Source organism: Aquarana catesbeiana, linkage group LG09, assembly GCF_042186555.1.
Source record: "Aquarana catesbeiana isolate 2022-GZ linkage group LG09, ASM4218655v1, whole genome shotgun sequence".
In the NCBI taxonomy this organism is placed as follows: domain Eukaryota; kingdom Metazoa; phylum Chordata; class Amphibia; order Anura; family Ranidae; genus Aquarana; species Aquarana catesbeiana.
In genome coordinates this window covers 200954518-200971254 of record NC_133332.1, presented here as the reverse complement: position 1 = coordinate 200971254, position 16737 = coordinate 200954518, and the positions used below count along the sequence as shown (strand labels likewise).

At 44.2% G+C, this 16737-nt stretch overlaps 1 protein-coding gene across 2 annotated transcripts in view; it reads right to left on the bottom strand.

The window, feature by feature from the left end:
- The window catches only part of STOM (stomatin), a 79666-nt gene extending 63719 nt beyond the window's left edge, over positions 1-15947 (bottom strand). Inside the window, exon 1 of one of the 2 annotated variants that reach the window (XM_073599545.1) lies at positions 15788-15947. In XM_073599545.1, the coding sequence (XP_073455646.1) occupies positions 15788-15899 (112 nt within the window). In that variant the 5' untranslated portion in view covers positions 15900-15947. Of the gene's footprint in view, positions 1-1620; positions 1649-15787 lie in introns of those variants that run through there. The other variant, XM_073599546.1, reaches the window with a different exon arrangement.
- Between the last annotated feature and the right edge of the window lie 790 nt (positions 15948-16737).

Below are 16737 nucleotides of genomic sequence, written 5' to 3'. Positions count from 1 at the left end.
TTTGCCAAACAACATCTACAAAAGCCTTCAGAGTTCTGGAACAACATTCTATGGACAGATGAGACGAAGATCAACTTGTACCAGAGTGATGGGAAGAGAAGAGTATGGAGAAGGAAAGGAACTGCTCAAAGCATACCACCTCATCAGTGAAGCATGGTGGTAGTGTCATGGCATGGGCATGTATGGCTGCTAATGGAACTGGTTCTCTTGTATTTATTGATGATGTGACTGCTGACAAAAGCAGCAAGATGAATTCTGAAGTGTTTCGGGCAATATTATCTGCTCATATTCTGCAAAATGCTTCAGAACTCACTGGACAGCGCTTCACAGTGCAGATGGACAATGACCCGAAGCATACTGCGAAAGCAACCAAAGACTTTAAGGGAAAGCAGTTGAATGTTATGCAATGGCCAAGTCAATCACCTGACCGGAATCCGATTGAGCATGAATTTCACTTGCTGAGGACAAAACTGAAGGGAAAATGCCCCAAGAACAAACAGGAACTGAAGACAGTTGCAGTAGAGGCCTGGCAGAGCATTACCAGGGATGAAACCCAACGTCTGGTGATGTCTATGCGTTCCAGACTTCAGGCTGTAATTGACTGCAAAGGATTTGCAACCAAGTATTAAGAAGTGAAAGTTTGATGGATGATTGTTAATCTGTCCCATTACTTTTGGTCCCTTAAAAAGTGGGAGGCACATATACAAAACTGTTGTAATTACTACACCGTTCACATGATTTGGATGTAAATACCCTCAAATTAAAGCTGAAAGTCTGCAGTTAAAGCACATCTTGTTTGTTTCATTTCAAATCCATTGTGGTGGTGTATAGAGCCAACAAGATTAGAATTGTGTCGATGTCCCAATATTTATGGACCTGACTGTATTCTTATTTCAACGCCTTGGCCTCCGGAACTAGGAAACCCAAGGAGGGATTGATTGCTCATATCACGGTCATCCCTAAAGACAGGAAGGATCTTACCACCCCTAGTAGTTAGACCAATTTCACTCCTAAATACAGATATAAAAATCTTAGCAAGGATCTTAGTTAGCGGTCTTAAACCCATCATACTGACAGTGATTCATCCAGATCAAACAGGCTTTATTGCTGGGAGAGAAGCCAGGGTCAACTCCAATCATGCGATCCAGCTGATTCATTGGATGCAGTTGCAGACCGACTATACACCCGGTCTTCTGCTTTCCATGTATACCAAAAAAGGCATTTGGCAGGTTTGACTGGGTGTACCTCCGAGCTGTGCTGACTAGATTAGGCCTTGGCCCCAACATGCTTTCCTTGATAGCTTCACTGTATAACTCTCTGGAGGCTTGGGTTATGGTGAACATGTCCTCTCTATTTGCAGTGATACAAGGCAAGGGTGCCCATTGTCCCCCCTTATTTTTGCACTCACCCTTGAGCCATTGCTTAATAGGATACGAGCAAATCCAGATATTAAGGGGGTTTGTGTAGGGACAAGAGAACACAAGTTATCCACTTACACAGACGATGTCTCGTTTTACATTGTAGATCCCTTGATTTCTCTCCCCAACATCATGGCCGAGCTACAGGGATTTAGCTCACTCTCAAATTTCAAAATCAACTATAGCAAGTCTGAAAGTTTACCTTTGAATATCATCTCGGGCTTACGTACACGGCTGCTATCCTCGTTTTCCTTTACCTGGTGTCACACCTCATTGAAATACTTGGGTGTTTATCTCATCCCCCACTGCTCCCAGCTATACTCCTTTAATTGCGCAGATCTGGAAGGCTGGGATTGAGCAACTTTCTCATGGATGGGCTGAGTCAGTGTGTTAAACATTGCCCCAGATCCTTTTTTTTTCTTTTTATCTACAAATGGTGCCCATTTATTTACCCAGGTCTTTCTTCTCGATCCTTAACAGTATATTTCTGAAGTACATCTGGCATGGGAGGAACCCTCTCCTGGCCCTTCGCACTCTGCAAAGATCAAAGCGGACAGGTGGTATGGGTGTACCTGTTATCTGCCAATATTACGAGGCGATCGCCCTACAACAGATATTAGATTGCCACCACTGCGTGCCTACCAAATTTTGGGTCTCTTTAGAAACATTTCTTGCCAGTCGCAATTTATCCCTGTGCGCCTTGGCTACCTCGGGAACATCGTGGGCTATTGGAGTTCACTTCTACTACCACTACCCATGCCTTGCAGCTATGGGATGTTCTAAACAAATCAAGACAGCTGGCTCCTTTGATTTCTCCCCCTTTCATACTTGGGAGGCTTCCCTTGGTTCACTCCAGGGGGAACACCTCTCCTTTTGTTCCTAGGCGGATGATGGGGAGATGAGGTGTGGTAGGTTTGTACAAGACTAGAGGCAGCTATCTTTAGACAGGCTTAGAGACCAATATGGTCGCTTCCCATTAGATGATTGGCTGTACAGGCAGCTTCAACATTTTACAGCTTACCCCAGGTCATCTGTCGCTCTTCCTCCGTGACTCCATTTGAGAGTCTCTGTATGTCCGCCGATACCATCCCGCATTCCATTTCCATGTTATATGGGATGCTGCAAGCCTTGGAACCCAAGGGCAAACCGGTATACATAAGAGAGTGGGAGAGAGATCTGAAACATGTGTTTCTTCGAGACACAACTTGATCATTTATATCGCTTTATCCATTCTAGCTCAGTAGATTACAAAAATGCAAGAAAATGGGTTTCAAAATACGTCTTGGTATAGGGTCCCATCTAAACTTGCTAGAATGTATCCTGCCCTTTCAAATGCTTGCTGGAGGGAGTGTGCGGACATTGGGGTACGTTCCTCCAAATTTGTTGGGAGTGCCCCAATCTGCAACCCTACTGGCAGGATATCCAATCTCAAATCAAGTTATTTTGGATATTGAACTGCCTGACTCCCCTATGGATCTCCTGCTTCATGTCCCCAACATTCCTCTCAGCCATTACCATAAATTAGTGTTACCCCATTTGCTGAATACGGCTAGGAAACCGATCCCCGTTTACTGAAAGCAAACCCAAATTCAGGGCCGAGCGGAGTGGATCTGTCTAGTGAATGGCATTATGGCTGCAGAGGAGTGGATGGCGATGTGTAAGGGCAGACATGATTTTATTGTATATGGGCCACCTGGATTCACTATACTAGCAAGGCCTTGTCGGATTCACAATCGGCAGGTACTTGACCCTTCAGAGAGTTTGAATGCTGGAGATGACATAGATCTGATCCATTTGGATTTTCATGGTGCAATAATTTTATTTCACTTTATGCCGCGTACACACGACCGAACTTCCCGTCAGAATACACTCCGACGGTCTTTCCGACGGAGTTCTGCTGAAACTGACTTGCCTACACACGATCACACCAAAGTCCGATTGTTTAGAACGCGATGACAGGACTAGAAAAAGGAAATTCAATAGCCAGTAGCCAAAAGCTGCCCTTGCATCGTTTTTGGTCCGTCGGAATAGCATACAGACGAGCGGTTTTCCCGATAGGAACTGAGTCCGTCGGAAAGATTTGAAACATGTTCTATTTCTAGGTCCGTCAGAATTTTAGAAAGAAAAAGTCAGACGAAGCCCACACACGATCGGAATCATTCCGTCTGACCTTTTCTGCCGGAAAGTCCGGTCGTGTGTACGCGGCATTACAGTAGAGTGCTTTTCTATGTTCTTTGTTACTCTGTTTTTTCTAAATAATGTTTTCCCTCTCCTCCCTATCCCCCTTTCCTTCTTTTCCCTTGTTTCATGCGTCCAGATTATGGTATTTGGTCTTCTTGATGCAACGTGTATATGGGCGGGAGGCAGTATATTGCCGTTATTATTCATCTGCCACAGAACCAATTTAGCTCACCTTGCCTCTGAACCCTTCCTGTATTGTTGGATGATCAATCGGACCCCAGAATCTGTATTTAGATCATTGCTGGCTTGGACTGGTTTGCTACTTTTTTTTTATCCTTTCCAAGTCTGTTTTGTAATTGTTTGTCTATAATTTTGCATATATAAATAAAGATTATATTTACAAAAAAAAAAAAAAAAAAAAAACAGCGTGTGACTGCGGTAGAATGTTTAGATGTAGGCATCCGTGAATGGTACAATATTGTCCATACAGCATTATAGAATATGTCAGCGCTATATAAATATAATAGATAGATATCTACTTCTGTAGTGGTGTGGAAGTTGGTAATGTTTCAAGGAAACCTTTCCTCACACATTTTCATTCAATGTTTTGGCTTTTGGCCCCTTAAGCCTCAAATGACAGAAATAGGATTTGTTGTCTGCTAAACCAAACAAGATAATTACACGTCAGATTACGGAGTATAAACCATAGGGGGACGATTGGACCATATGTCACAGCGAAAGAGGCAACAAGACACACTTCATTTTATTAGATTTACAACTCTGACACGAGGTAAAGATATTGAACTGCACCAGCACTTCTCCTTCCCATTTCTGACTGAAAGAACAGGTGGAGCCACAATGCTTCCTACGCAAAAGACATTTTTTATGTATCCACTGACAACAATCATCCTCAGGAAACGGTCATTTATACAGCGATCAGGGCTAAAAATAGCCACCGTTTACTTTATAAATGTCACTGGCAGGGAAAGGGTTAAACACTAAGGGGCGATCAAGGGGTTAAGTGTGTTCCCTGGATGTGTTCTAACTGTAGGGGGGGGCTCACTACAACATGACAGAGATCACTGCTTCCGATGACAGGGAGCAGTAGATCCCTGACATGTTGCTAGGCAGAACAGGGAAATGCCTTGTTTACATAGGCACCTCCCTGTTCTGCCTTTCCTCACCACAATCACAGGATCACAGGCCGCCGGCGACCGTCGAGTTTGCGGGGCACGCTCATGCGGCGCGCGCCCACTAGACGGGTATTTCAAAGGGGCGTACGGGTACGCCCTTTTGCCTGCCCGTGCCATTCTGCCAACATAATCGGGCATGCAGCGGTCGGCATGTGGTGAAAGGTGAATGGAGGGTCCATGGCCTTCCTGCGGGTTAGCTGCACTTTTGCCATAGATTTCTATTCTACCCTGTAGGTGTGGGGCACTTTCAGAAAACACACCAAACCCGCAAGTGCACTGCGCTGCACCTTTGGATCATTTTGAAAGCAACCCAATAACCACTGCAGAACAGATATGCCCATATATACACACTGTGATTTTAGTAACAAACTTACCTTTAATAACAGTATTCCATTCAGGTATCACCGGCTTTTGTTGTCCCGGCAGAGTGCATCACTCCGCCTGTGATAGGAGCTGGTGCTATACAGGAAACATCGGCTTATGCGGCTCCGCAGCCGCTTGCTTCCTCTACCGCCACCTTAATTCACAACACTGATGCTCTAGGACAATGATCCAGGAACACATGTTCTGGGCTTGTCGACCTGCCATCCCAGAGCAGGAGGTCGCGGGCCAAATCAGAGGGCTCTACGGGCCACTGGTTGGGCACCCCTGCTGTAAAGCATGCTTGTTATACTCACTGTGGAACTTAAGGGATTAATCCTCCGCATTGTGTAAAAAGGCTGTTTGATCCTGTCTTCTCTGATCCTCCCCTTCTTCCACTGTTCCCAATTCATCTCCTGATAGTACAGAGCCTTGGGGGACACTCTGCACATGCTCAGTTTGGTGTGTATTGCTAGAGAGGTTTTTTTTTTTTAGGACAGTAAGGGTAGAATAACAAATACTCCTACAAGCTTTAACCAGACACTGATAGAAGTCAAAAGACTGCTATATACTGCTGATGAGAAAAGGTATTTAGCAGTTTAGATTTACTAAAATAATTGCATTTCCATGTTCTGTGTACTGTGGAAGAACAGATATAGTGAATGCAGGGTCCTGATTTTAGTAACACTTTAAGATTAGCCTGGAAAAGATATTAGGACATGACAACCACCTGCTTGCTGACAGTGTACACACAGCATATTCATTATGCAATTCATATTTACCTTAGTAAAATAATGGAAAAAAAAAAACAAAAAAAAAAAAAACAAAAAACAAATGTTTTTTAATTCCTTAGTCCCAAATATAAAAAGAAGAAAAATATATTAGAGAAGACATTAGAGAACATCCACCAGATTTGGTTGGATATGATGAGACTGGACAACAGTGTAAGTCCACATAAACCTCAGCGAACTTCCCCAAGCCGCGCACTCTCAGTTATGAAGTAATCAGCCACACTGAATTTTCCCAACTATTTGTGACTGCGATTTTCTTAATGCATTTCTCAGAACTATTTCTACATTCTTCAAGTAATAAGATGTTCTTTGCCCTGCAATGTGGGTGTGAAGGGGGGGGGGGTCACAGAAAGTTATGTATCCTCTAATCATGACTTGGAGGAAACCCACACTCACCGAAAGGAGGTCAGTGTGTCCCACTTGTATCGGTCATTCTCATACTGACCGCAAGACAGTATATATGAGAAGGAATAAACAGGAAGAAAAGTTCATTACACCCCCCCCCCCCCCCCTCCCCTCCAAGAATTAAGCAGGAAGAAAACTTAATTTTACAACCCCTCCCCCTTCATACCAGCACTGCACAGACTTCATTTCACAATCCCATCTTCACTTCTCTTGCTCAATACCGGTTTTAAAACCATGCGGCTATACACTACTGCTGAGTGTGACAGCACTGTACTTCCACAACAGCTGCACAACAATCCCTCAACTCGCCTCTCATCACTACAAGGTCATCATACATGTTACAGTCTGAACAAACAGTCTTTGTACAATCAACTGTAGATTTCCCAAAACTACGGACCTACCTCATCTACCCATTCAGTTTGTATCCAATCAGGCAGGCTCATGCACAACATAGATGTTGGTAGATCTACAGGAGATTGTACTAGGGCTGCAACAACGAATTGACATAAATTGATTATGAAAATAGCTTACAACCATTTTCATAATCGATTAGTTGGTCAGCCGATTAGTTGGCCTGCATACAGAATGCATTATTTGTTTACATTTCAGAAAATACAGTGCAGCACACATACAGCTCAGTACACCATCCATACATGTCAGTAAGTGCCTGGGAGGTTGTGATTGTGTGAGGAGCAATGCCTCATGGGACATGTAGTCCTGGACAGAAGGAAGTAATTTAACCACTTCAGCTCCAAAAGGTTTTACCCCCTTCATGACCAGGCCATTTTTTGCTATGCAGCATGAGTGGTGTCTGCACAGTATCTGGCTGCCAGTGCCGCTAAAGGCAAATTAAGTCCAGGTAGATGGCTGCTTGGATAACCAGCCTGGGTAGAAGCCCAAACGGGGGAATGTGACAGGATGTTTGATGTGTCCCTAAAGGTAGCACTTGTGATGGGCAAGCGTTTGCAGTTGGCTACAGGCTGCTGTTTCTGGATGCCGCGTAGGATGGATTAGACTGTGTGGGCTGCGAATAAAGATGGATTGCCGGGGTTCTGTAAAGGACAAGAAATGCTGAATGCCAGCTAAGTATAGCCTGATGGTGTTATGAGATAGAGCCAGATGCATGTGGCAATACAATGTGAAGGCTAGGTCGTGCTTAATGTCACCAGTCATTGCCCTGGGGCATGAAGCTAGAAACCTGCAGTAGGTGTTCCAAGCAGTGCGATAGGCCTTCAGTGTGTTGCAGGACAACAACTGAATAATGAGCTGGGTCACGTTAATGTGTGGCTTTAATCCATCATCAGCTGTGACCAAGATGGGATAGGAGTAGTTGTTGGGTTGGCTCCAGGTTTCTGCTGGAAAAATGAAATGTAGTTGAAACAGGACAGTGCATCTGCTGCAACGTTGCACTCACCTGGAATATACGTGCAGTACACATTGAATTGGTGCTGCAGGGACAATGGCACCAGCCTGCTTAGGAAGGACATGATAGGAACGACGTGGACCTACCTTTGTTTATAATTCTGGCCGTAGCCAGGTTGTCTGGGGCGAAGACCACCGTTTGTCCTGTCCAGGAATGGCCCCGGACCTGAGCCGCTGCAACAATGGGATACAGTTCGAATAGTGATAATGACTAAGTAAAACCGGGGACTAGAAGAATTTCTGGAGGCCAAGGCCCTGAGAACCAGTGATGGTCAAAAATTGCAGAGAAACCTGTGGAGGCTGTGGCATCTGTAACTACCTGAGGTGACAGAACTGATGCTGACGGGATGAACATAGATATGCTTTTCCAATTTGTAAGGCACTCATCCCATATTATTAATTCCGCTATCGCTGCTGGGTCCAGCCTGAGAATTTAATCAGGGTCTTGCACCTGAGAGCAAAGCCAATAGACGTGAAATGAAAGGCCGCCCCCTGAAGGATAATCCTCATGGGGAAGTTCAGCATCCCTACCAGGGATTGTAGCAGTCTGTCAGTACACCCTGTTTAAGCTGGTACGTACATCGGATGACACCCCAGTTTGTACTGGCCTGAAATTAAGCAAGTCTGCCTGCTGCTTTAGCCAAAAATGAACGGTGATAATCATAAAATGAATATCCCCTGTACTTATATCCTAGGTTCACCACTGAGTGAAGGTACAGGTCCAGCTCTTCCCTCCTGCTGGGGCTGGCCAAGCAAAGGACATCTCTCAACATCCCAAAAGCCAAGACAAACTCAGTGACTGCCAGCTTACGGTTGAGCCTGGGGTCTTTGGACTTAAGGACCACTGAGACATTCCCCCCCCAGGCGTATGACTTATTCTCGGCCAGGTCATGAAATAAGGAGGGAAGCCAGATTGATGTCCTTGCCATCCAAGATGTCCTTCCTGATGCTGACTGGGAAAAGATGGGCGGGGAGGATGGTAGGATTCATCTCTGGCGTACCTGCAGGAGGAGATGCCAGGACCGGGACAGCGACTGAGTCTGGGAGGGCCGCAGCTGTGCGCACTTCCAGGACTGCCACTCTGGTCTGAACATCAGAGACCGCTGAAGACAACGAGATCATCATGGAGTGAAGCTGGGAAATGGTCATAGAAATTAACTGCAGGGATGCCTGCTGGGTACTGGGCCCCACTGCTGCTAGCTGTGAAGAGAGTAGCCTGAAGAGCTCTGCTTTTCTGGCTTTAGCGGGGTAGGGAATGCACCTGCACCTCAGCACTGCTGCGAGTTTGGGGATGGTTCATCCCCTGAGGAACTTATCGCTGCTGTCCTCTGAACCCACGGAAGGTGAGAGAGGGGCGGGTGTGAAGTCATTATTGTCGGCCTGCGACATCGCTCCGGCTAGAAGAAAAGAAGGGGGGTGCATGCGTTAAGAAGGGTCGTAGTGGTAGGATAGAGAGCGGAGTGGTATACAGAAACATTTAGAAAAGAAGGAAGACGAGAAGGACAGGAAAAGGAACGACAGGCGAAGTAGAGAAGCCGGGTTGTGTTCTGAAGCAGTAAACGCTGTTGAGTGGAAATTTAGAAAACTCCAAAGAGTGCACGGCAACCAAGGTGAGCCAGGAGGTGACTGGCCAGGTCACCGATAGCGCAGGTGCCCGTCTGTGCTGAGCACAAACCTGTGAACCAAAGTCCCTAGGGCGTTCTGGGGCGAGAAGCTGAAGCCGGGTACGGCCCAAGTAGGAATGTTGCGATCTGTAGTTTGTGTGCTCGGTCTGCCAATGCTTGCACAGTCAAAAAGCACAGTCGTTTGGCGACCTTGTCTGTGTAGGTGAAGGATTGCCCTTCGAAAACAGAGTGACATGCAAGAGAAACGTGTGACAGTAACTAACGCCCAATGAGCCGCCCAATCGTGTATGTTAAGTAAACGTATAGTGAAAGGGTGCTGCAGGATGATGTGAGAGAGGAACCTGTGTACTGCACATCTGACTGGCGTTCTAGTAGCCAAGTCCTAGTTCATGGTTTTTTTTTTAGTTTTTTTATTTATCTTTTAGAACAACCTGTCCCACCCCTGCTATGCAACAGGCCCTGGGGAAGATGCGATCCCTGTGTTTGTTTGTTTTTTTAACTACCTGATGAAATAAACGTCCAACCTGGTGCAAGATGGAACCTGAACTGAACTGACATAAATGAGAAACAGACAGACAGAAAACAGAGAGTGGCTTGATTGTATGCCACTGGAGACAATGAGTGGCCGGATTGTGTGCCACTGGAGAAAAGCTTGCAAAGATTGCAAGAAAGGTGTCCTTACTGGCAGGTGAAAAAAGAAAAAGGATAGCAGAAAATTGAGTATGTAGGAATGAACTATTATCATCAACCATTGTAACCGTGCCTGAGAGTGTATGAAATTAATCCGATACGAATGGGTTGTAAAATGTATGAAATTAATCCGATATGAATTAAGTATGGATTAAGTGAAATGAGTCCGATACGAATATGTTGTAAAAGTTATGAAATGGATCCGATACGGATCGGTTGTAGCGCATGAAATAAATCCGATGTGTATCAGTAGTAAGTGTATGAAATGGATCTGCTACGAATCGTTGTGCGGCCGACGCGACTATATTCGAATCGGGCTATGGAGAGCATGAAATGATTTAGTGAAATTTAAAGACCTGTGACTAGCAATGAATCTCGTGGTTGGTACGAATTTTGAATATAACGAGTGCGCACGGAGACATAAGAATGATTCGCAAGTTCCGTTGCGAAGGCCGTAAACATGAAATGGGGAACATAACGAATCCTAAGAAACACTGTTTTATACGAGAAATGGTTATGAATCCTACCTGCGACAGTGAACAAGACTCAATCGAAACAAACACGAATAGGGCAACTGTAAGACACTTAATTCGGGAACACAGACTCACGAACACAAAGCGAGCTGGGAAGAGTCGGCCTGGTGATGTAACGAATGGCGCACTGGAACCGACAAAGACCACAGGTGAGTGGCTTGCTTAAACACCTCCAGACTCCTCCCATAAATTCATGCCACTAAAATATATATCTTCTGGGTGTTAGCTGTCATGCAGCCATCACATCTAAGAATTAGTAAGCTGCAGTATGAAAAATGTTTGCTTTTGGGTTTAATACCCCTTTATTTAACAAAATACTGATGATAAATATGAATTTAGATTAGAAGCATCTCAGCATAGGAATTGCATTCCTATGGTATGTACAGTATAAGCCCGGGTTCACACTATACCGGGCTGCGGATCGCACAGGAGCAATGTGCGTCCCTGTTCCCCGTTTTAGGGACGAATCAGGGCCGATTCCATGCCTGAATTCGGCCCTGAAACGGAGCCAAAGACGCACAACGTTTCTGTGCAGTGCTCTCCGCAGCCGCCCCGGAGATATGTGAACCGGCTCCATAGGGAGCCAGTCACATTCTCCTACTATGCGAATTAGATGTGGGGAAACGCACATCTAATTCGCATAGGTGTGAACCCGGGCTAAAATATGTCATCACTTTGTACAGCACAGCAGATGATACCAATGGTATGTAAATGAAAACAATATAATAATAATAGTGCTTTCTTCCTCTTTCACTTCAGGTTATATACTACTTGTAACTACGCAACCTGTAAAGCATTTAGGATTTCTACACAGAGGCCTTGTCATTGTCCAACCTTGCCTATGAGTTCTGAATGATCTCACAATTTTAAGAATTTAACAAACAGATTAGAAGAGATAAAGCAATCAGTATGACAGGAAAGTTCAGTATAGTTCAGCTCAGTATTCAGTATTTGGAAAAATAAGGGTTTCGAAGAATAACAACGTGCACTGAAAACTCCACTTGACTGATAATTGATTATAATAAATAAAATAAACGACTGCATTTTTTAATCTTTTGTTGCAAATCCCTGCCTGTGTGTGTATTAGCCCTCATGCACACTGGACATTTTTACAGCTGCTGTTTTTGGCTTCAGGCATTTTTTTTCTGCATCCAGTAAATTTCCCAGCATGTTATCCTATGTGTCCATGCACACATGGGCTTTTATCAGCTTTTTTTGGCAGGGGTGTTTTCTAGCTGGGAAAAAAAACTTAGAACTAGTGGATTTTAGGAGGAGTTTTTCAGCGGTAAAAACGCAGCTCAAAGAAGCTGCTTCTACAGGTTTTTGAGCTCTCATTGTTTCTGCTTGGAAACTCCCTTCCATGTTAGCCAATGTTTACATGCACACTATGGTTAGTTTACAGGCATATGCTCTTACAGGCCCCCCCCCCCAACTCGCATTTTTGAGAGGAGCTTTCGAGCAAAAAAGAGCTAAGTGCCCAAAAATGTGAAAAAAATAAAAATAAAGCGCAAAAGAGCATGGAAAAGCTCAAAGAAGCTCTAAAACACACTTTTTTTTTTTTTAGGAAAAAATGAGCTGAGGGGAGGGTTAGTGAAAATTTTTAAAAAAGTGCTTATGCTCGAAGAAGCTCAAACCCCAAAGAAGCTCAATAAAAATGTGCAAAACAACCCAAAAAAGTACAAGCGTCTTCAAGCTTTAGGCTGGGTTCACACTGGAGAACACAACGGCTCACAGCTGGAGTCCGGTGCATCTTGATTCACTGTTTCAGGTCCGATTTCAGCCTGAATGTTTGGCTGAATTCAGACCAAAAGACGCACAGGGCTCCTGTGCAATTTGCACCAGAGCTGCTGCAGAGATGTGTGAACTGGCTCCATAGAGAGTCATAATCTCCTGCGATGCGGAGAAATCCGCATCCAATTTGCAATAGTGTGAACCCAGCCTAAATACAAGCTCAAATGCCTGTAAAAGCAGCTTTTTGTTTGAGCTGCAGTGTGCATGGGCCCTAAATCTGAAAAGAGCTGAAAAACGCTGCTATTTGGGGTTTTTTGAGCCATAAGCTTTTGTGGGAGTATAGTTTAGCTAAAAAAAAATAAATTAAAAAGAAGCTAAAAACGCTGAAAAACTAATTCTACAGCTAACGCTACTGGCGTTTTTATAAGTCCAGCCTAATGAGGCCTAATGTACACGGGACATTTTGAAACCTCTCCTGAACGATTTAACTTGACAGATAGCAACTGACATTTAAAAACGTGCCGCATTTACATGTTGCGTTTAGCTGCGTTTGCATTTAGAAGCATTTTTTTTTAATATTCAAAAATGTATCTCCATTAAAAATGCCTGTAAACGAACGTTGCCACGTTTACAGGCATTTGGCGTTTCAGATGCCTCTGAACACATTTTTTTTTTCTTTCCAAAAAATGCTACTAAACTCAACTAGAAAGGACTATAAACAACCCTGTGTACATGTACTGATAAGAGAACAGAGGAGGGGCAGCTGAAAAAAAATGCCCAACTGCTCCTAAACATCCGTTTACCAGCAGCAGTGTAGATGAGGCCTAATAAAGCAGACATACGATAAAACAATTAATCATTCCATTAACAGTGATATCTTTTCTGATTAAAATATTGTACGTGTGAAAGACACGAGTGGTAACACTGAGACATGGAGTCTACACACAGGATTTAATATGCCTATTGTGTACAAACCTTCAATTTACCTGCTGATGGGAAAATCAGGTAGGTGAAATAGTCTGATTAAAAGTAGACCATACAGGTACTGGATTTGTGATCAATCTAAATACAAGCGATTGCAAACAAACAATTCACCATTGACTAAAATATCACATGATACAACAAATACTGTCTTCATTGAAAATACAATCAGAAATAATCTATTTAAAATAATTACTATAGTTATTAGTATAGATCTAATGTACGTTTGTCTCAAGCATATTTAGATCCACTTACTGTGGACTGACACATTACCTCTGCTGGAATTCTTTTCCAAGCATCAACTACTCTTTTATTAAAATACTTTCTAAGATTCATTTCGAACTGTCCTCTTGCTAGTTTGAGGTTTTGTCCACATGTTCCTTGATCTTAGCTTCATATTGAAAATCCTGCCCTCTTGAACCTCATTTACCCCCTTGATATATTTAAAGGTTTCAATCAAGTCTCCTCTTTCCCTTCTTTCCTCCGCACACTATATAGTAACCATTTAAGGACTGGAAGATTTGCCCCCTTAATGACCAGGCCATTTTTTGCAATGCGGCACTGCGTTGCTTTAACTGACAATTGCGCGGTTGTGCGACGCTGTTCCTGAACAAAATTGACGTCCTTTCCCCCCCCACAAATATAGCTTTCATTTTGTGATATGTGATCACTAAAAAAAATAATATCTTCATCAGTTTAGGCCAATATGTATTCTTCTACATATTTTTGAAAAAAAAAAAAAAAAAAAAAAAAAAATCACAAAGCGCGAATATTGATTGGTTTGCGCAAAAGTTATAGTGTCTACAAAACAGGGAATAGATTTATGGCATTTTTATTGTTATTTTTTTTTTTTTTTTTTTACTAGTAATGGTGGTGAACAGCGATTTTTAGCGGGACTGCTACATTGCAGCGCACAGATTGGACACTTTTATGGGACCATTGATATTAATACAGCGATCAGTGCTATAAAAATGCACCGATTAATGTATAAATGTCACTGGCAGGGAAGGGGCTAACACTAGGGGACGATCAAGTGGTTAAATGTGTTCCCTGGGAGGAGACTGACTGGGAGTACAGAGAGAGAGATCGCTCTTCCTAATCTCTAGAATAAGGATGAGCTCCGGCGTGTTCGCATGGCGCATGTGCCGAGCCCGCCAGGAAGTCGGCACGGCGCAGCGCTAATCACAGGCAGGGAGACATTTCCCGATCTCTGCAGCCGCACATCGGGAAATGTCTCACTGCTTGTGATTAGCGCTGCCCCGTGCCGACTTCCTGGCGGGCTCGGCACATGCGCCATGCGAACACGCCGGAGCTCATCCCTACTCTAGAAACAGACGATCACACTGTACTCCCGTCAGAACGGGGATTCTGGCTCTCGGTGGAGTGATCGCGGGTGGCCCGTGGACATCGCAGCCGCCGGTTACGCGCATCAGCTGGTCAGTAAGTGGTTAAAGTCCGTCTCCGGGCAAAAAAAAAAAAAAAAGACCAGGAACAGTCCACTGCTGGACCGTGGGGGAGCGCCGTTTTCCAGTGGAACGAAGGATCAGGTAAGTATAAGCTTTTTCCTCACTCCTGGACAAAACGACCAGTTGACCTGTGCAGTGCAGAGCAGGCACATCCCGGCTACATAGGAAAGTTTTTTTTTTTTTTTTTTTTGGAGTTGGGCATTTAGTTCCTGGAATCTCTTCTGATTTCTTTTATTCCCAAGACTTTACCATTTTTTAGGCTAGCCATACACTATACAATTTGGTTGTACAGTCTCCCTAAAGCCTGGTTTAAACTGGGTTTTTTTTTTCATGCAACCCAAAAAAAAAAAACACATGACAGCTCCGCTGTACTAACCATGCCGTGTTTATGGGGCTTAATAATGCATTAACGCATGTGAATGCACCCTGGCCACGGTTACATGCGAGAACCCCAGCAGGCGTTCCCACAATTGGCTATGAGTAGGCAGCCCCATTGAAAGCACTAGGAGGCTGCTGGTTCTCACAGGTAGTCATGCCCACTGGCATGTAATCTCTAAAACAACACTTACATGTGAGTGATCGGCCCTGGATGTAGGCAATCTGCACCCCGGACTGATCACTGCATGAGCGAGTACATGCCAGTGGGCACAATTAACTACAAGAACTAGCAGCCTCCTATTTCCTACTCACAGCTAATCTCGAGGGTTGTCATAGGTAACTGCTGCCAGGGGGCATCTCCAAGTGTGATTGCACCCCTAGATTTATCATAACTATGCAGTGTGAGAACAAACCAAAACAATCCATTCACTGATCTCTGTCTAATCAGGTAGGTCCTTGCACCCAATTCTGCAGATATATTACACAACAAGTGTAAAATGATCATATCAGCCCTGTGTGTCGGAGACATACGCTGTAGCGTTGTCTGTCTTTGTATAGTGACTGTACAGACAGAAGAAGGGTGAGGGGGATCAGAATAGAAATCAGTACTTACTCAGTGTGTTGTCTGTGACTCTCCGCTGCTTCAGATCCTGATTATCAGCCATAGTGGAAGGATTGCAGCCAACTAATACAAATGATTCTTCCAGACTGCTCATAACAAACATACACTGAGTACACAGACACTCCCAGTGGAGGACCTCCCCCCATCTCCACCACCCCGCCTACCACACTCACCCCTCCCTCTGATGGAGGGGGAGATTTAATAAAGGAGCACAGCTTCCCCTTGCAACATGAATTTTCACTTAGTGAATGAGGTGAAGCTGTGTTGGCATTGAACACCTGATCATGTGTATTAAAATAAAGGTGATTGTAAACAGCTTTTCTTATTTTTTTTTTTATAACAAGCATGTTATACATACCTGCTCTGTGTAATAGTTTTGCACAGAGCAGCCCCCATCCTCCTCTTCTGGGCTCCCCCCCCCGCCTAGGAGGAGCTGCTTGCTATGGGGGGGTACACGTGTGTGCTCACTCCCGAGTCCCGCTCTGTGTGTCCATAACCTGTAGTTTCCAGAAAACAATGATTTACTAAAGGAAGTGTGACCGTTTGCATGGCAAGGTAAACGTTCACATAGCTAAATTAAAAGATAATGTTGTGCTCGTTTCAATCACGTGCAAACTTTAAGGCTCTGTTCACACTAGTGCAACTTGTTATGTGACTTTGGACACCTAAAGTTGCATGACAAGTCACAGCCCATTGATTTCAATGGCATCCGTTCCAATCTATGCAACTTAAAATCGCAGCAACTTTTGAAAAGGTTCCTGTACTACTTTAATGTGACTTTCTTGTGACTTGACCAAAGTAGCACTTGAAATCGTGCAACTTTGGAGACGCACCAGTGTGAACAGAGCCAAATCCTTTTTCAACCACTTCACCCCTGGAAGGATTTACTCACTTCCTGACCAGGCCATTATTTGCATTACGGCACTGCGTCGTTTTAACTG